The sequence below is a fragment of the Theobroma cacao genome, chromosome 8, assembly GCF_000208745.1.
Source record: "Theobroma cacao cultivar B97-61/B2 chromosome 8, Criollo_cocoa_genome_V2, whole genome shotgun sequence".
In the NCBI taxonomy this organism is placed as follows: Eukaryota; Viridiplantae; Streptophyta; class Magnoliopsida; order Malvales; family Malvaceae; genus Theobroma; species Theobroma cacao.
This window is the reverse complement of record NC_030857.1, coordinates 5,444,842-5,462,900: the sequence shown is the minus strand read 5'-3', so window position 1 is coordinate 5,462,900 and position 18,059 is coordinate 5,444,842. Positions and strand designations below refer to the sequence as shown.

General features: G+C 35.1%; 2 protein-coding genes across 2 annotated transcripts; one reads left to right on the top strand and one right to left on the bottom strand.

Moving 5' to 3' along the window:
* LOC18592186 (ethylene-responsive transcription factor RAP2-4) lies at positions 4,926-7,012 on the top strand. Its single transcript, XM_018125842.1, has one exon. The coding sequence runs from the start codon at positions 5,531-5,533 to the stop codon at positions 6,665-6,667; it is 1,137 nt and encodes a 378-aa protein (XP_017981331.1). The 5' UTR covers positions 4,926-5,530; the 3' UTR covers positions 6,668-7,012.
* On the bottom strand, positions 10,198-17,783 carry LOC18592184 (endoplasmic reticulum-Golgi intermediate compartment protein 3). The gene is made up of 13 exons (XM_018125841.1): positions 17,364-17,783; positions 15,962-16,035; positions 15,576-15,659; positions 14,831-14,911; positions 14,625-14,705; positions 14,114-14,206; positions 13,237-13,416; positions 13,065-13,132; positions 12,902-12,953; positions 11,745-11,798; positions 11,533-11,625; positions 11,198-11,264; positions 10,198-10,608 (listed from the first exon to the last, which is right to left on the bottom strand). The coding sequence occupies exons 1-13, from the start codon at positions 17,503-17,505 to the stop codon at positions 10,517-10,519; spliced, it is 1,161 nt and encodes a 386-aa protein (XP_017981330.1). The 5' UTR covers positions 17,506-17,783; the 3' UTR covers positions 10,198-10,516.

Genomic DNA, 18,059 nt, shown 5'->3' with positions numbered 1-18,059 from the left:
GATACGAGTTGCTCAATTATCAAAATATTATAGATTTTGTATTATTTTGAGTTAGACCAAATGGGGTTCAGGATACCTCACATGCCAATTTTTTTAATATATATAATATTTATAAAAACACAACTAAAAAATCTAAAATTACACTCAAGCATTTGACTTATTAATTAATACACGATCCTCTTACTTAAAGAGTAAGATTCGAATTTTTTTTCTCTCAATTAAAAAAATATAAAATTATCATATATATATATATATAACATCAATTTTTTTAACTTACATATAATAATAAAATAGATTTTATGTTATAAGAGTTAATCACAAAATTAAATTGGTTACCCAAATATAAAATAAAACCAAAACCAAAATTTAAATTTATTATATGATTAAAACAAAACATAAAAACTGTACATGTATACTTTTTTACATAAAGTTGAATCACTACAGTAAAATTTAATTGCCTCTCTTTCACTTATTTTTATACATTTACTTTCTTTTAAATAAATACTTTGGATCCGCATATATCTGAAAATTTTTAAATATTTTATATCTTTTCGCATTTACATTTAATTATATTTACTTTTTAAAGTTGATTTATGGACCATTTAAATAGATTTGATTAACCTAGTTTTTTAATGCATTTTGGTTAAAGTTACAAAATGTCGAGTCATTTGAGATTTCAAATTACTTTGCATCGGATTAAATTAAATATCAAATCACTTTTAATATCAAATTATAATCTTTTTTCGTATTAAATTAATTTACCATATTATAGGTTATAGGTGAGATCAATTTTAGATAGAATGAGTTGAGTTTCTTGAGTTGAGTTAAATTTTAATTTTTTTGTAGTGAGATGTTACTGCACTAGGACATAAAATTAAGTAGTAAGGATGGGATAGAATATGGGTTTAAAGAAAAAAACTAAAGAGAAAGCTATACATACAATTATTGCTTAACAAAACCAATTGTTTAAAAGAAAATATCCAAATACAATTTCTCTTCGTCTAGGCATACAATGCAATCTCTTCTAAACCAAAATTCATACATTGACTAAGGCCAATTCCATTCATAATAAGACTCATTGAACCACTTTGTGGTGCAATTGATTGATTTGAATAATAACATGGGCATCTCCATATAAGACAGAAAAATAAATTAAAACAAACATTAAAAACAATACAATTTTCATTCATTTAATACCACTCTTGTTCCTTAATAATCACAAACAAAGCTTACCCACCAACATAACTTAACCGACTAAAACACACGTGGTATTTGCAATGACATCAACCCTATTTCGAAATTCTATGGTACTCATTGGAAACACGTAGCAACCATGAAAACTTTATGTGCCGATTTTCCTTGGGAATGCAAATTTTGTCAAATATGTGATTGTTTGAATTTCATTTTCAATTTTCATGTGATTTTTTTTCTGCTTTTTCCCTTTTGATGCCCAAAAGGTAAGAGGAGTTTGCTAACTCCAAATGATAAAAATGACTTTATGGTTTGTTGCAAAACGTGTGTTCGGCTAGATGGCTTTAATCACATTTTTTCTTAGATGTGGGGCTACAAAGGTAAGTGAGGAAGCTAATGCATTGATGAAGAGATAGGCCAACACACACAAACAGTGCACAGCACAGCACAGCTTACGATTTTGATAGAAATTGACCTGAGTAGGCATTGGGCAATGTACTTAAACAGGATAGGTTTGACTTGGATTAGCCCCCCTCTTTTCAATAATTAAAGGGTGGAAAATTGAGTTCTGAGTTGCAATCAATCATGGGAAATGAGGTGTTAATGGGTTGTAAAAGTACTAACAACAGCTATTTTATTCATGACAAATTTCAATTAGTTCAATCTATTATTGATCAATATATTTAAACAATAATGAGGATATATATTCCACTTTAATTAAGAAGAAACCATTTTCCATGTTTTTATACTATACATATTTCTAGATGATCAAAGCCCTTTAATTTGTTCACGAATTTATTAGTTTCTTATTTGCTTTAGATGATGCCAACTTACCAAATTCATTTTCCATCTACATATTAATCAAATCCATCACAAAAATAATGAATGAAAGTGTGATCTTTCAACAGAAACCAATGATTCTAGCAAGCAAGAAATGCCATGTTTCTTTCCATGGTATGGTGTTATTATTTTGGTGACAAGATTGTTTCATCCCTTGAATGGAAGTTAAAAGTTCAAAAGTTGAACACTTTTGCCTGTAGCATTGCCCAAATGCAACGGCAGACGAAGGGAAAAGAACATGGTATTGATGAAACTACAGGGTAGTTGAAATTAAGAGAGTAGATGCATTGATGGAGTGTTTTACCCGCAATTAAGATAAATTGCAAATAATGCATTGACTATGCATAGAATGAATGGGGGTTGGTCTACCCATAGATTTGTAATTAATAATACAAGTAATACGATTCCTTCATCAACTCAATCTTCGTGCTCTTTATGCGGACGTCGTGCTTCTCAATGCATTAACAATGGAGATTCAGCACCAATTTTGTCCCAATTTTTCTTTTTAAAGCTCATATATGATTACTAATTAAATATTTTTTATTATTATTTAAGTTTCATCATTCATGTATTACCCACGGCTACATAGCTTACATCAACAACATCAATAATCTTATCACGAGAACACTTATTTGATATTTCCTCAAGAGCAAACCTCATGATCCCAATGTAAAATGTAGACTTGAAACTACCTATTAAGTTTTATCTTAAGGAACAATGGATTGCACCACTTTGAAATGTAAGAATTGATTCACTTTGTATCCGTGTTAAATTAATTAAATTTAATTCAAACGTTGGATTTTATATTCTTTTGAATTTTAAATTAACATTAAAAATGACTAATTATTTATTTGATAAAATTAAAATTTTAATCATTAAATATATACTGAAAACGAAAATAGGAGACTAACTTGAAATTTTATGTGCATATGTATGTCTAAAGAAAATGATTGAATAAATCAAGCAAACAAATGAACCTCTTTTTAGCCATTAAGATAATTTCGGGTTGGCCAGAGCCTTCGCTTGAGAGTTGGTGTTTGCATGAGGGTTTCCCCGCGAGACAAGGTCCAGGATTATAGTACAGGGTTGTCTGAACTCCTAAACCCTCCGGTTGGGTCAACTAACTTAACCAACACGTCTGCCCAGCCCAGGGTTCCGTCCTCTTGATTTTCCCCGCTCCCTAGTGTAATTAATGATTTCAGCCCCCAAATCATACTCTTACTTTATTTCTAAGAGCCGCGAGTTTTCAAAAGCGTGAACGTCACATCCTCCTACGACCACCACCAGAAAGGCTTAAGATCTACTTTGCACAACACGCGCTACCTCTGATCGTGGGTCAAAAACTCCAACAGTACATCAAGACTTTGTTTGGGACTCTCCAGTAACTGCCGCCGCAAATGTAGAGATTGTCAGACTGTTCCCATAGCCTCCGCACGTGACTTGTTCAGCTGTGAACTCAACCATGCTCAACTCAAATTAACCACGGTCAAGTCTCAGAAGAAGAACAAAAAAATGCAGCCCGTAAAAATTCTGCCACGTTGGCAGTGTCCGTTTCCAGCCTTTTTTGCGACACTCTGTTTTGACCTTTTTTTTTAAGTAATGACATCAAGTGGACGGTCTTATCCGTTAGATATAAAATGATGACGTCAAGGTTTTTAATTCTTAATCCGACGGCTGTCATTTCCTTTGGCATCATATTCTTGTATACTTTAAGCGTGGTTTACTAATTTTTGTACGTTTCAATGGGACCATACCTTCATTTACATATTAATTATTTTTTGGAACGTTTTGAGTATCATATAATTATTAATTAATTAGGATAAAGCATGGTGATCGTGGAAGGAAGTTGGCGTTTGATTTAGCTATCCATTAAATGATAGTTAATGATGGAGTGCCCACTCTCCTCCCATCTTTCAAATTGCCTCATTTCCTATCCTACTCATCTCCATAGCCCCAAAATAAATAAATAAATAAATAAATAAAACCTAACTTTCAAATAGTTAAATATTATAATTTGATACATTAATATTATTTAATTAATTATTTTAAAATAAAATATATTCATATCAACAAAATTGTAGGAACTATAATTAACATGCATAAGAAATATTTTTAATTTGGTGTGTTGTTATGATCAAATTATATTACATGAAAAATGTTTTATAAATAATAGTATCTCCACTAATAACCATCCCCATTGGTATTTTTTTTGCCACAAAGTACCATAATTTTTTTTACTAATTATGATATGAATTGCATTATTTTTTTTTTGTTATCATTTATTCATATTTCATACTAGACTTGTACGAAATTATTACTAATAAACGATATGTTGTTCAATTGGTCAAAAAGCCAAAGTGGAGCCAATTTGGTGATGCATTAATAAGGGTCACAACCACTTATCAACTGCCCTTTCCTTCAAGTGCAAACCTAATCTGATGAATTAAATACATCAAACTTTAATTGATTTATTTTCTTCTTTATTTTATTAAGGGTTTTCTTTTCATAGAAAAATAAATAAACCCCAAAAAAAGAGAAAAATAACTCGAAGTGTGAACGCAAGCAAGAAATGGTCAACACCCTCTGAAGACAAAATATCCGTGACAACTACGAGAGTGTCCACCGACACGTGACGGTAGGTAAACGGACAGGTGTCGGTCTAGAAACAAGATTGGGGTACGTGTCATGACATGAGTGGTTACGGACCACTGATTGAATGAGTCTTTCGTCAGAGAGCGCAGAGCTGACTACAACCGAGAGGGACGTAAAAGTTTAAAAAAGAAACATGTGAGGTTAACACAGAGGATTAATGATGATTAACAGAAGTGATTAGGAGAGTTAATTAAGGAGTTGGAGTACTATATAAAGTGAAGGAAGCTCGACACGGAAAAAACCAAGTGAGGCTGAGAGTCTTTCACACCAAAAAACTTGAGAGGAAAACACTAAAAGCTGAAAGAAAAGAGTTCTTTGTGAGATCTAAACACGTTTGAGTGATTCTGGTTTTTGTCCTTTAAAATTCTTTCCCCCCCTTTTTCTGTTACACCCCGCTTCTCTGAATCCCTTTCTGTTAATCATCTGTCTTTGGAAAAAAAATCTGATTTTTGGGTTTGTTTTTGAATACTTAACATTGCATAGAAAGCAAACTTAGACAAGGATTTCTTCAAAAGCCAGGTGTTTTCAGAATCGAGATCCAGGATTTTTATTTTGTTATTATAAAGTAGCTATCTTTTTCTCTTTCACCAAGCTAAATTTTATATTTTTTTCCCATTTCTTTTTTCTGTAGATAAAATCAGCTTAGAGGGTTATTTTTGTTCCCTCAAGTTCGATTTTCTTAGGCTTATCTTGGATTTCAAGGGGTTGTCTATTTAAAAAAAAAACCTCCTTAATCCTTCTTTTGGTTGTGAAACCTGTTCTTAAGTTTTGGTAAGAAACAGGTTGCTTTTTTTTTTTTTGATCTTCTTTCGAAGTTTCAATCTTTTTTTTTTGTTTGTTTGAAGAGATGGAAGCTACAATGGATTTCTATAGTAGCAGAGCAGTTCAGTCAGATCTGTATGGGGGAGAGTTGATGGAAGCACTTGAACCTTTTATGAAAAGTGTTGCCTCCTCTTCCTCTTCTTGTCCTTCTCCTTCTTACTCTTCTTTTTCTTCACCTTCACCTTCACCTTCACCTTCTCCTTCTCCTTCTCCTTCTCTTCCTTCTACTTCTCTTCCTTCTACTTCTTACCTCTCTTTCTCTTCTTCCCAAACACAACCCAATTTTTACCCAGATGTTTGTTGTTACTCCACAACAATTGACCCATTTTCAGGTCTCCAGCAGCAGCAACAACAACCTCAACCTGGTTCAACGATTGGGCTAAACAACTTAACCCAAGCTCAGATCCACCAGATCCAGGTTCAATTCCACCTCCAAAACGGCCAACCAAGCTACCTTTACCAAAATCCCCAACCCCAAAACAACCACCACCATCACAACCATATGCTTAGTTTTCTTAGCCCCAAGCCAATCCCAATGAAACAAATGGGTTCACCACCAAAACCCACCAAGCTTTACAGAGGAGTTAGGCAACGTCACTGGGGAAAATGGGTCGCTGAGATCCGGCTACCTAAAAACCGGACACGTCTTTGGCTAGGCACTTTTGACACAGCCGAGGAAGCAGCCTTGGCTTATGACAAAGCAGCCTATAAACTAAGAGGTGACTTTGCGAGACTCAACTTCCCTAACCTTCGCCACCAAGGTTCCCACATCGGAGGCGATTTCGGTGAATACAAGCCTTTACATTCCTCTGTCGATGCTAAGCTTCAAGCCATTTGTGAGAGCTTGGAACAAAATCAGAAGCAAGGAAACAAGAAAAAATCGTCAAAGGAGACAGCTGCAAATAAGAGCAAGAACAACAAAATCCACGTGGCAGAGCCTGAGCCTGAGGAAAAGACAGTCAAGGTGGAGAACTCCTCCTCATCTGTGTCTCCGGTTCTATCGGAGAGTGAGGGGTCAGCAGAATCTTCGCCCTTGTCGGATCTTACATTCTCGGATTTCAACGAGCGGCCATGGCCGGAAGTTGTTTCTCCTTCGGAGAATTTTATGTTGGCGAAATACCCTTCTTATGAGATTGATTGGGATTCTATCCTAAAAGCTTAAAGAAAAAAAAAACCGTGCTTTATTTCCTGTAACAGTCCTTTTGTGTTAGGGGTTCTTATTTTTGTGTATCTTTTTTTTTTTCTTTTGTAAGCTCACTGCAATGAAGTTTTTGGCAGTTGCAGTGGCCAGTTCTTTAGGTTATTATGCGTCTGTTGATGGGTAGGGTTTTAAGTATTTAATTGTGTAAGCCTTATGTTTATAAGACTATGAGATCTTCTCCATGGTGGTCAGCTCGTTTTTTGTCTTGCGGGACCAACGGAGAAATTTGTTAGTGTCCATAAAAGTTCTCATAGCTTTTGTAATTGGTATCTATTAATGTCATGGTCTTTATCTATTTTATGTACCTATTTTGCATACTATGGCTTTGTTTATGTCTGATTTTAGCACTAGTAATTCATGTTACTACTTCTGGTTCGTTACTCCATTAATATTTGGTTACTTGGTTTGTTTTGATGGTTCCTCTGATGCTGTTGTTTGCGGCCTTGTGTTCTTTGTAGCATCTCTACTGCATCTTTGGGTAATAAAATCAATTGAAATTCTGTGGAAGATTGTTCTAGCTATGTATCTATCTATTGCTTGAAACGTTATTGAAATCAAGTAGTCTTAAAGTCTCCTTAAGGTCAAGCTATTAAGTAGGTGAAGATGGATGTTCTGATAAATGCAGTGTGAAGCACCAAATAACATCCACAGGATCTAGTTCTGTCGGCAACCAATGATCTTCATCTACAACATAGACTTTTTTTTTCAAAACATCTTTGCTGCTTCCACGAAACTGCCGTGGTTACAGGGGGGGCAAGTTACTGAACAGTGAATTTTGTGAATTTCTGGATATTTTAATGCCTGGAAAAGTGTTTCAATCCCGAAATTGGCTCAGAGGGTCACGAGCTTGGCACAAGGGGGGGTTGTTTCTTGGTATCTTCGCACCAATTGCCATTAATTGCCATTCTACAAAATGCAGACAAAGACGTTTGTATTACTTTATTATAGATGTCTTCTACTATACTATGTTTTTGAGCAAATCATGGTGAATATGGCAAAGGGAACTTGTCTCTTCGGTTGAAATCTATTCTAAAACTTGTTCAATGAATCCATCTGGGGTCACAAATTCTTAAGATTTTGTCTTACACAAACAAAGGCTTTTCTTTAAAGTAAAGCGTTTCCCAACAGCACCTTTCTTTTGATTGCATCCCCATGATGGTGATGGCGGCACGCGTGATCCTTTGGCTCACACATCTCACCACACCACTTGCCCACTTTCTAATTCTCTGTTTTTCTTTTCTTTTTGAATGTTCAAATTATTGCTACTATGCGAAGCACAAGCACCCAAGCTCCCCAACATAATCATGCTTCAGTTAATAAACTCTTTATTTATTTTTTTATTCTTAACTCAATGTACTAAAAGGCAAAGCTTTTAGGTTGAATTTTGTTCCCTCTCTTCTATGAGAAAATGAAGACACAAGCAGCACATTGCATCTCCAATATTCTTATCTCTCTTTATTCTTTGTGTCAAACTGTGACAAATCCTTTCCCCTGTGAATCAACTTTTGCATAAAATTTGTTTAATTATATTTCTGTTTTTCCCCCATGCCTTTGAAAAGCAAATCCTTGAGGAACAAAACGGTGCGTGAATAAGAGAAAGGTTAGATATTAGGATAGAGTATCTACACTTTTGAGGATTTTGTTCCTCGTGGAAAAATAAGTGTAGGTTTTATAAGTGGTAAACTAAATTCCCAATACAATACCAAAAAAAAATGTAGGTTTTATAGGTTTTATAAGTGTAGGTTTTAAGTGTAGGTTTTATAATGGGTTGTGTTCTGGCCCATGTCGCTTTTATTCCTTTCAATCTTTTGCGCCATTAATGAGCTCAGCTCTGGCCTTATCCAGTACACCTGGGGTAACAAGGCCCACTTCAAGTAATGGAAAGTAGGCTATTTCAGTAGGTTGCAAATCCTGTGACTATTAAATAATGTATTACATGGATTCCTCGCACCGAGGAGTTTAAACTCGTAATTTGTTCATTGGAAGAAACAAACAGTAGTTGTTGCTTGGATGCGATTGACATTTGACACTACGAACGCCGATCGTACCTCTAGGAGGAAAATAGACGGCTGAATTATAAAGATCACTTTCTTTCCCGCATGGGGTTGTGTCTATACGATTTGTGCTGGCAACATTGTACATTGGATTAACTGGGTTTGGCCTGCCAATCTTGTGGTGAGGATTGCTCACGTTGAGCAATGGGAGATAATTTGTGTTCCGTCGAGCTAAAATAAAACCGCTACGTGCATGTGGAAAGACTTGCATGCGAGTGAATGGAGAATAAAAATTTTTCATCTTTTTAATAATTTTACACCACGTGTTAAGTAAATTTGTATATAATATTTAAATTATTTAATTTTATCCTCAAGTTGATAATGTTACTCTTAGTTAACATTAGGTTTTATACAATACTTCATGACTTTCCTTTTTCCTAGAAGTCCTTCTATTGCGTTCTCTTTTTACAGCACTGCTCTCATCAAGGAATCATTCTCGTAAGTTTTCTTCGTTTTCTTTATAACATAGCCCCAGCTTTGGCCCCATGGATTCTTGATCAACCAGTACTAGAAATGTTAGAAGATCGATTTGAAGAAGATAGAAAGCTATGATCTAGGTACATTCGTGTCAAGCAACGATCAAATTATAGTAGAAAATTGGTAAAAATGTATGAAGAAATTCAAAAACTTGTGGATGAGAAAGGTTTGTCGATTGATAAACCTATAAAACCTTGTTTTGAAAGTGAATTGCACCGGAGAGCAAACGATATCCTAGCCTTTAGTGGCGGCTAGAACATGTATTAGAGCTGTTGAGAAATGACAAAATGAAAGATACTGAGATTTGTGGCATGTTGAGGCTTGGGAAAAGCAACAATAATGCAAAACTTGAATGACCATGATGAAGTATCTTAAAATGTTTGCTTGATAAGGTCATTTGGGCAAAAGTCTCAAGTGGAAGAATTGCAAGAGGATAAAATTGCATGACGGACTTAAACTAAAGATTGAAGGCGTTGAGGACGTTGCCAGAACTACATAAGTAGAGCTGAATAACAACATAACAAAAGGTATTTGCTGCTTTTGGATGACGTCATGGACTCAATTGAGTTGAAAGATATTGGAAATCCTGACAACAAAAGTGACAGTAAATTGGCATTGACAATTGAATTTCCTCATATTTGTTCTTCGAAGGCAGGAAGATCGATTTAGGCCCGCCCATTATCGCTAAATGAGGCTTGGAAGATGTTTCAGCATATGATATTCCCACAAGATGAAGATGTGATTTTTTATTGGAAATGAAAAAAAAAAAAAAAAAAGAAATTCAACTTTCTCATTGTTTTGTGAAAGTTACAATTATTTACTTTTCAAGTTTGAATTATTTATTTTCTTTTGTTTGGTAAAGCTTGCTTCAACCATGCCTTGTTAGTTACTGCTTCAACCAAAAATGGGTTAAGCCCAGAACAAAAATGTATACATACAGCTGGCTAGCTACCAATAAAGTTTCCGAATTCTGATTCTCCAACACTCACCCTTTTCATTTCAAACATGTATTCATATCCAAAGCCTGTTTTAGGACTCTTTGATTTCAAGGCTACAAAAACTAATTGCGATGAGGCATCATCCACAACTAGACTATATAAATCAGTCTAAATCAACCATGGAATGCGTCAAAACAAAATTTCAGTCATGATTACAAAGAAGCTAACAACTGAACCGGTACTGCATCGCAATCATCTTCTCATTTACTCGGTTTGATTTTTCCCAAGCACCAGTTCCTGGCAGACAAAACAGCAACAACTCATGCTACCTAGATCTATCATCAGCTATATTTACCGATTTCTATTTTCTTCTTAATTGCTCTTTGACCATGGTATATAAAAGAGTCTAATATTCCCGAAACTGTGAAAACACCTGAAAAGATAAATTTTGAAGAAACAGTTAGCAACCTAAAACCAATCATACTCAAGGGCATATGTGCAAGTCCATAAACTCGTTTACAAAGCCAAAATGTTAAGATTAAAGCTCTCTCGAATTGAATCCAGTGGAGAAAATTGTTGTGATTTAATGAAGATGACGAAAAACTTGGAAAGACATCATCTGTCTTCACCCCCAAAAAGGAAAATCTTCAGACTTAGTCTGTTTGCTCAGTTATGAGAGATGATTGCTGGACTTAAAAATTTTCTACATGTGTGCCCACATGCAGATATAAGAACTTCAATTTTCATTTTTTTTTTAAAGTTCAGGGGATGAGGATATGAACTTGTGATGTAAATTTTTAGATTTTGTAAGTCATGTCTGGGAGATATCGGGCTCTTGCCTCATATGATATACATGAGTTCATAAGGAAAAAAAAATCTTATTAATTTGTCAAAGCAAAAGGAAAACAAAAACAAAATTAATTGATATAAAATCAACATATGTAGTATGTTTATTTGACTTCCATTCTTACTTTAAACACAGAAAGAATTATTAGCCTATGTGGAGGGGAAAAGATCATTACCTCCAACTATAGCACACACATTTGTTAGAAAGTGCAAGAATGAGACATGCTGCTCTGTGAAAGTGACCTGCAAAGTAAAGTTGAAAAATAAGCTCAGAGAATTAGCAGGGATCAATAGAAAAATTTGAAAAACAGCCCAGACTTCAGCTAACAGTTATTATCCTCTTTCAGAGGGTTTAGGTCTAAGGTTCAAATCCCTTCACCCCCTTAGACTTCCTCATACATATAAAAACAAATAAATAAATAAATTGAAAGTTATGCAGCATCTCTAAGACATCAACATTTATATATGGGACATAGATCTTGCATGTAGAAAAAGCAGAGGAAAACCCAACCTTGATAGGTGAAAGGTCATAAAAGAAGAAAACTCCTGGGAGGGACTGAAGACGATTTATCTCTGCACCCTTAAAATGCTCTGTTACAGAAAACTGCCGAAAGCAATGTCTCATGCATTAATCATTTTGAATAAATGACCTTTCAAAAAAAAAATCATTTTGAATAAATGAAGAAGAGGTCAAATAAAATCTTTTGCAAGTTCTAGCCATACCTGATTTGACTGGATAGTGTGTCCACTCACATCTGTATACACAGTAGGTACAACCTACAAATAAAACGATATATAGAAAATCCCTCAAACTAAAAGACGCTTTTCTCGTTTAAAGCTCATTTAAAAGCTACCAGTATCAAAGACAAAAGGAAAAAAAATCAATGCTCCTATAGAGATGGCTTTGTGCCATTATTTTACTAAGGGTTATAACATTAGTAAGAATTCCTGCTACCTAGTCTTCTTGAATGTATCATGCTCTCCTGCTTTCAAATAGAGAAGGGAAGACACTACATTTTACATTTATATTTTTAAAAGAATTGATTACACATTTGGTTCCCAAACTATAGCCAAGTTTTTTATTTGGTATTTAAAGTTCAAAAATTCGAAATTAGATGCTCAAACTTTACTTCTGTCCATCAGTTTGCACACAAACTAAGACCATTGGTCAAATGGCTGACAAGTCCAAATACAGCCAATAAAAACATGCCACATCAGCATGCCACATGTCACAATTTATTGGATGTTTTGGACACATCTTCCATCTGACTAATGATGTTAGTCTCATGTGCAGTGATGGAAAAAGTAAAGTTCCAAGTAACTAATTGTGAATTTTTAAACTTTAGGTACCAAATCAAGAATTTGATTATAGTTCAGATGCCAAATGTGTAATTAACCCTTTTTAAAAATTTCTCAATCAGAGGAAACTACTCTCTCAATAGGGTCTCATTTTTATCTTCATTGATCTGTTTGCTAGCAACATTAGCATTTGAACATTCATATGTTTCTAAATTTGCAACACACACTATGTTAAAAGAAGAAACGGTAATCAGGCAGACTTTAACCTGTCATGCCATTTATGTTGCCATTTTGACAGTTCAGTGAGGGACAGTTAAACTGATTTTATCAATATTGTTAAAGTTTTTACTGATATTAATCAAAACTTTGATATGATTTCATGACATTTACATACATAGCATTAGGATTGGACATGTTACATGCTGCATACACTGATTGGGTAATGGAATAAAAGAGGGCACAGAAAGGCAAATATTCTAGATCCTGGAGTAATGTCCTGGCTTCAATTACTACATAGATGTGATCACGATTGGAGAATATGATAATAAGGAACTAAAGATGCATTCATGCATAAAACTAACCTTGATAAAGTACTGATACATCCCACTTGGTTGTTCTTGTGTCCAATGAACACTGAAATTTAGAAAAAAAAAAAAGAAAACAAGATAACATATAAGAAACATATGCCAACATCCAGCTGTTGTACATGGCCAAGGTAAAAGATTAAGCAGAAGTAGCAAGTACCCATCAAGAGGATTCACAACACCAGGGAAGTAATCTCCAAAAGCTAATCTATTGATCTTGTGACTTATCTATATCAAACAGTCATGAAGCATGATGATTTAATTAGATGATCATTTTCAGATAACAGATACTTACCTACACAAAGAACAGAAACAAAAGGGTTATGTCTTACATTAAAACTGTCCTTTTGAAATGCCAGCAAGTCATGTACATGAACATTTGATTGCTGAAAGCTTTTCCCAGGTGCAAAATGAAAATTCCCTGCCACCTTATTAACTTCTAAAAAGCCATATATATTACACCCTTCACCTTCTTCATCCTTAATCTTCTGAAGGAAACCCTCTCTCTTACACTGAACAACAGAAAACAGCATAAACAAGAAGCATAAATCAAGGTATAAAACAGGGTTCATGTAGGTCAGCTGAAAAGATCAGTATTATAGGGGGCAAAGACGAAATCTTAGGATAGGCAGGCCAGAAAGCAGTAAACTAGAAATACACTTAGACAAGGCATACAGAGTTACTCACTAAAATATTAGCTCAGGCCATATTCTGCATAATTTGCATGTATCAACAACCAAAAGTTTCAATTACTATACAACAAAGAATTGTCTATCAATGCCGGTACTCGTTGTTCTGATATAAGATAACAAATAATGATTTATCTTAAGATTATTGAAAAAAAATTAAGCTTATTAATGCACCTAGAAGTGAGCATGGGAAAGTACCATGTTGATTACCTAATTACTAGACAAATGACTATTAGACATCTTGCTAAAGGGTCAGTTCCTTGCCATCTTAACTGTCCAAACAGAGGCTCTGGGTGAGTGGGAATCCAGAATTGTATCAATAGGCATTATTACGTCTCAACTCTTGTATGTAGCTTACCAGAAAGAAAATGATGACCAAGTGAGTACAAGCTAATTATCAATAAAACAACAATGAAGGCAAAAACAACATTTTCTACCCCAGTATGTCTGTCTGTGAGTCTCATTCAAATTAAAGTTACTTCCAATATCAGATAGCATATAAGCTCTTATGCTGACAGACCTGGTCAACTAAATCTGGATTTGACAAAGCCCAACCTTTCTTTCTGTATGCTTCACGAACATCCTCACAGGAGTTGCAACAATCATCATCAGACTGCAAGATGGAAAGAGAAAAGGATGTTTAAGGAGGGAAAAAATACATCATACCTGGAGCAAAATAATACTTCTTATATAGGTGGACTGTTTTCAATGATTATTCACTACCTAAATACCGACCACATCTACAGCATCTTCAAGAACAGAACAGAATACAACACAACCAAAACAACAGAGATTGAGGAAATAGCCAAAAGATAAAAACAACAATGACCAATAAATGCTACTAAATCAAATGTTTATATCATATTTAGGCAAATTGACAAAGGGAGACTTTTACTATGATTAAGAGGATATGGTACTGGGACCTATAAGAACAAAGTCATAGATCCTTCATATTCTGGACAAACATGCACCCAGTGGATCGATTTTATCACAATGAACAAGCAGATGGAAACCAGATAGATGAAGCATACCGCTTCCGCACCATAACATGAACCACAATACGTCTCATTGTGCTCGAGCCTGCCACCATGCCTCTGTAAAGGCTTCTCAATCTGTGTGAAGCAATAGTAATGAGCAGAAAGATAAGCAAAGCTGAATGTGTTGTTACTCAGATACTCTTAAGTTAAAAAAATGTAAATAAGAAATCAACTTCAAGCATTACTATCTTATAGCTAACCTTGGGAGCACCAATTCCATCTTGCCTCGATTCTATAACATTGCCATGTGCATCTAACCTTTTCTTAATTATGTCATGTCTCTGCAAGTTTACAAAAAAAAATGACATTATAACTTCAACAGCAAAAGCCATACCATTTAAGCAGCATATGCAGAAAAGATAAGTTTTGTGTGCACGCACATGTCATGGGCCCACACTTCTAACCCAAAAAACATGCTTATTAAGTGGAAGAAAGCCCTTACTTATAAGCCTAACACCCATCCCATCTCTTACTGATGTGGCATCCATGACATTCTCCCTCACCCAACTGTGCAACATCCTAATTGCATTGGCTCTTTCACCTATAAAGGAGAGAGACCCACGTTGATCTAGTCCTACCTTAACCTTAGTATCTCTCATGGAGGGTCTCTCATCAATGAAGAGTTGAGCGAGCTCTAATACCACTTGTCACGGGCCGCAATTCCAACCAAAAGATATGCCAATTAGGTGGAGGAAAGCCCTTATAACCCCAAAACTCATCTCATCTCTTACTGATGTGGGATCCGTGACACATACACATAGCCATAAACTTCTATCTATATTATGTATGCAAGCTCATTTATGTGCCCATGGTGCGTGTTTGTGTGTGTGTGAGAGAGAGAGAAAGAGAGAGAGAGTTGATGAGAAAATTCTCTTTATGACACTCGATGTAGGGGAAAAAGTCATCAACATAGAATAAAGGAGCATGACTCCTTGCAATACATACCACATCAAGATGTTGCTCTCCACTGATGTCCATTGCATCAAGGCTGAGGATTGAGCATGCAAGAGCAGGAAATGTGACATCAAACTGCACTTCCAAATGCAAAAGGAACATAAAGAAATTAGAGGGGATAATTCCAAAGTCCAAAGGACTGTATCAGTACAATAAATAAAACTGAAAAGAAACAATATAAAAATGTGTAATAAAATAATTACACTCATGTCAATAACACTATTCTTGATTCAAACAAATATAAATCAATTTGTACATAAAACATGAAAAACGGTCAGAGAAGAATCTTTGGGAAATTTTATTTGAAATTTAAGGCCATAGGGAAAAAGCTGAAAAGGAAATCTTGAGGTAAAAGTTGGATTAGCAGATGACATTACATTGATGCGTAGAGTTTCCCCTCTTGAAGTATCTACCACAAGCTTTGTTTCAGTCACAGCATGCAGATATAATCCTGCGACCAAGACCAGAAAAAGAAAAAGTTTGATGGAAAGAAACCACCTCACTAATATCACCAATGTCAAGAACAAGAACAAAAAGAAAAGCTATATTTAAGTCTATTCCCAGGGAACACCCCCCCCCCCCCCCCCACCAAAAAAAAGAAAAAAGAAGTTGAAATTTTCACCTCCTAATTAAATGAAAACACATATATGTGTGTGTGTGTGTGTGTGTGTATCTTCATCAACATAGGTTTAGGCCCATAGAAAATAAAGCCCACCTAAACAACAAACAAAGTCCAATAAACCAGTTAAAAGCCCATAAAAGATTAAATCCATTTCCTAAATCAATGCCTAAAATAGACATTCTTCCCAAACTTACAAGAATGCCATCCATCAGTATTCCAGACAGAGTCCATATACAGGAAGATCGTCCATCAATGAAGATCTTTATATACATATACAATGAAACTTGACATCAGCACAATAAGCATAATGACTTAGCAATGAAGGTGCATGTGATTATCAAAAAATACCAAGTTCCCTGAATGAAGTCCAGAACAAACCAAAATTTGAATTTTTCTCACTTGTTATCACTATCATAGTCACCTGACCAGGATCAAAGACATGCCTCATTTAGTGGCATGGCTTTACTTGACATGCCCATGAATTCAGACTATTTAGGCATAGAAAAAATAGTGCCAGCAAAGTTTCTTCCACAGAAATCACTGAGAATTGGGGGGTAGACACCTCCCTCTGCCATAACATGTGATCATTCTTTCCAATCCAAACATTATCCAAAACAAGATGAAGTGCAAACGACTTCAAAGATGGATTATAAGTTGTTCCTTCCACAAACAAGAGGCAACATTTGCCAACTCTTCAACATAATACTCCAATAAGCTAGGCTACATATCCGTCATTCATAAACAAATCCTGAAGCATTGTTCCCATAGAAGTCCAACAAAATAGAAAAAATTACAAAAAAAGAAGTTCAGCTGGCATATGACTCCAGCTAACTGCTATCATGAGTAAAAGTACTCAATACTCAAACAGTCAATAAAAACTACTCTCGAGTAAAAGTATCAACAATTGATCTAGGAAAAATAAATAATCGATCGTCATGCTTAAGTTACTAATGCATCCATAACCCTAGTCACCATCTTGATTAAAGCTAAGCAACCAATTCCTTTTAACCTAACATCTCAATCCATCACAGTTCACACCTAAAAAATGCCATCATTTGAAAACTTTAAATAACCACCTCATTACCAACACCTAAAGAAAGCTAAATAAAAATCAGATCCAAACAATTGAGGAGAGTTCAAGAGAAAAGGAAACGTACGGAGCTCGGAGAAGAAGAGAAAGAACATAACAACGGAGGAGACGAGAGTGATAACGCCACCGGAGAGTGTACGGCTGTAGAAATCCTCGTTTATTTTAGGGTACGCATCTAAATTCCTGAGCTTATTCATTATTCCGTCCATCAACTCTTATCCTTTTTCTTTTCCCAATTGATTTATACAATTATTCCTAAAATCCAAATCTAAAAAAAGAAATCTAATTGGATGGAATAAATATACTTAAACACCTCGTAGAGAGAGAGTTATAGAAGAATTTTCTTTTCTTTTTCTTACGAGGAGTTTAAGATGTTTCGGGGAAGGATGACCTAAGCCTCTCTGGGTCCTTGTTTTTTCTTTTCTCCGTCTCCGAATTGATAAAGAAGGCGTTGCCTACTCCTTTTCCCGGTATTTACGGTCAACGCATACGCTTTTGTATTAATCCACTGTATTTGCAGTTTAGGGCTTTCATTTTTCCTATTTTATCAATTGAGAAACAAAGGCTATAGCCCATTAGGCTAAATACGGTTATGGCCCAATGGGCTGTGGAATATTTGGCCATGTGTTTTAAGGTTGACCCTAAATGCTAGTAAAGACCATAATTAGAACAAAATGGTAATTGAGAAAAATAAAAATTTATATGGAGGGAAAAAAGGGGTGAGAGGATAAAACTTATCTTATCCTAATATTACTGGAAAAAA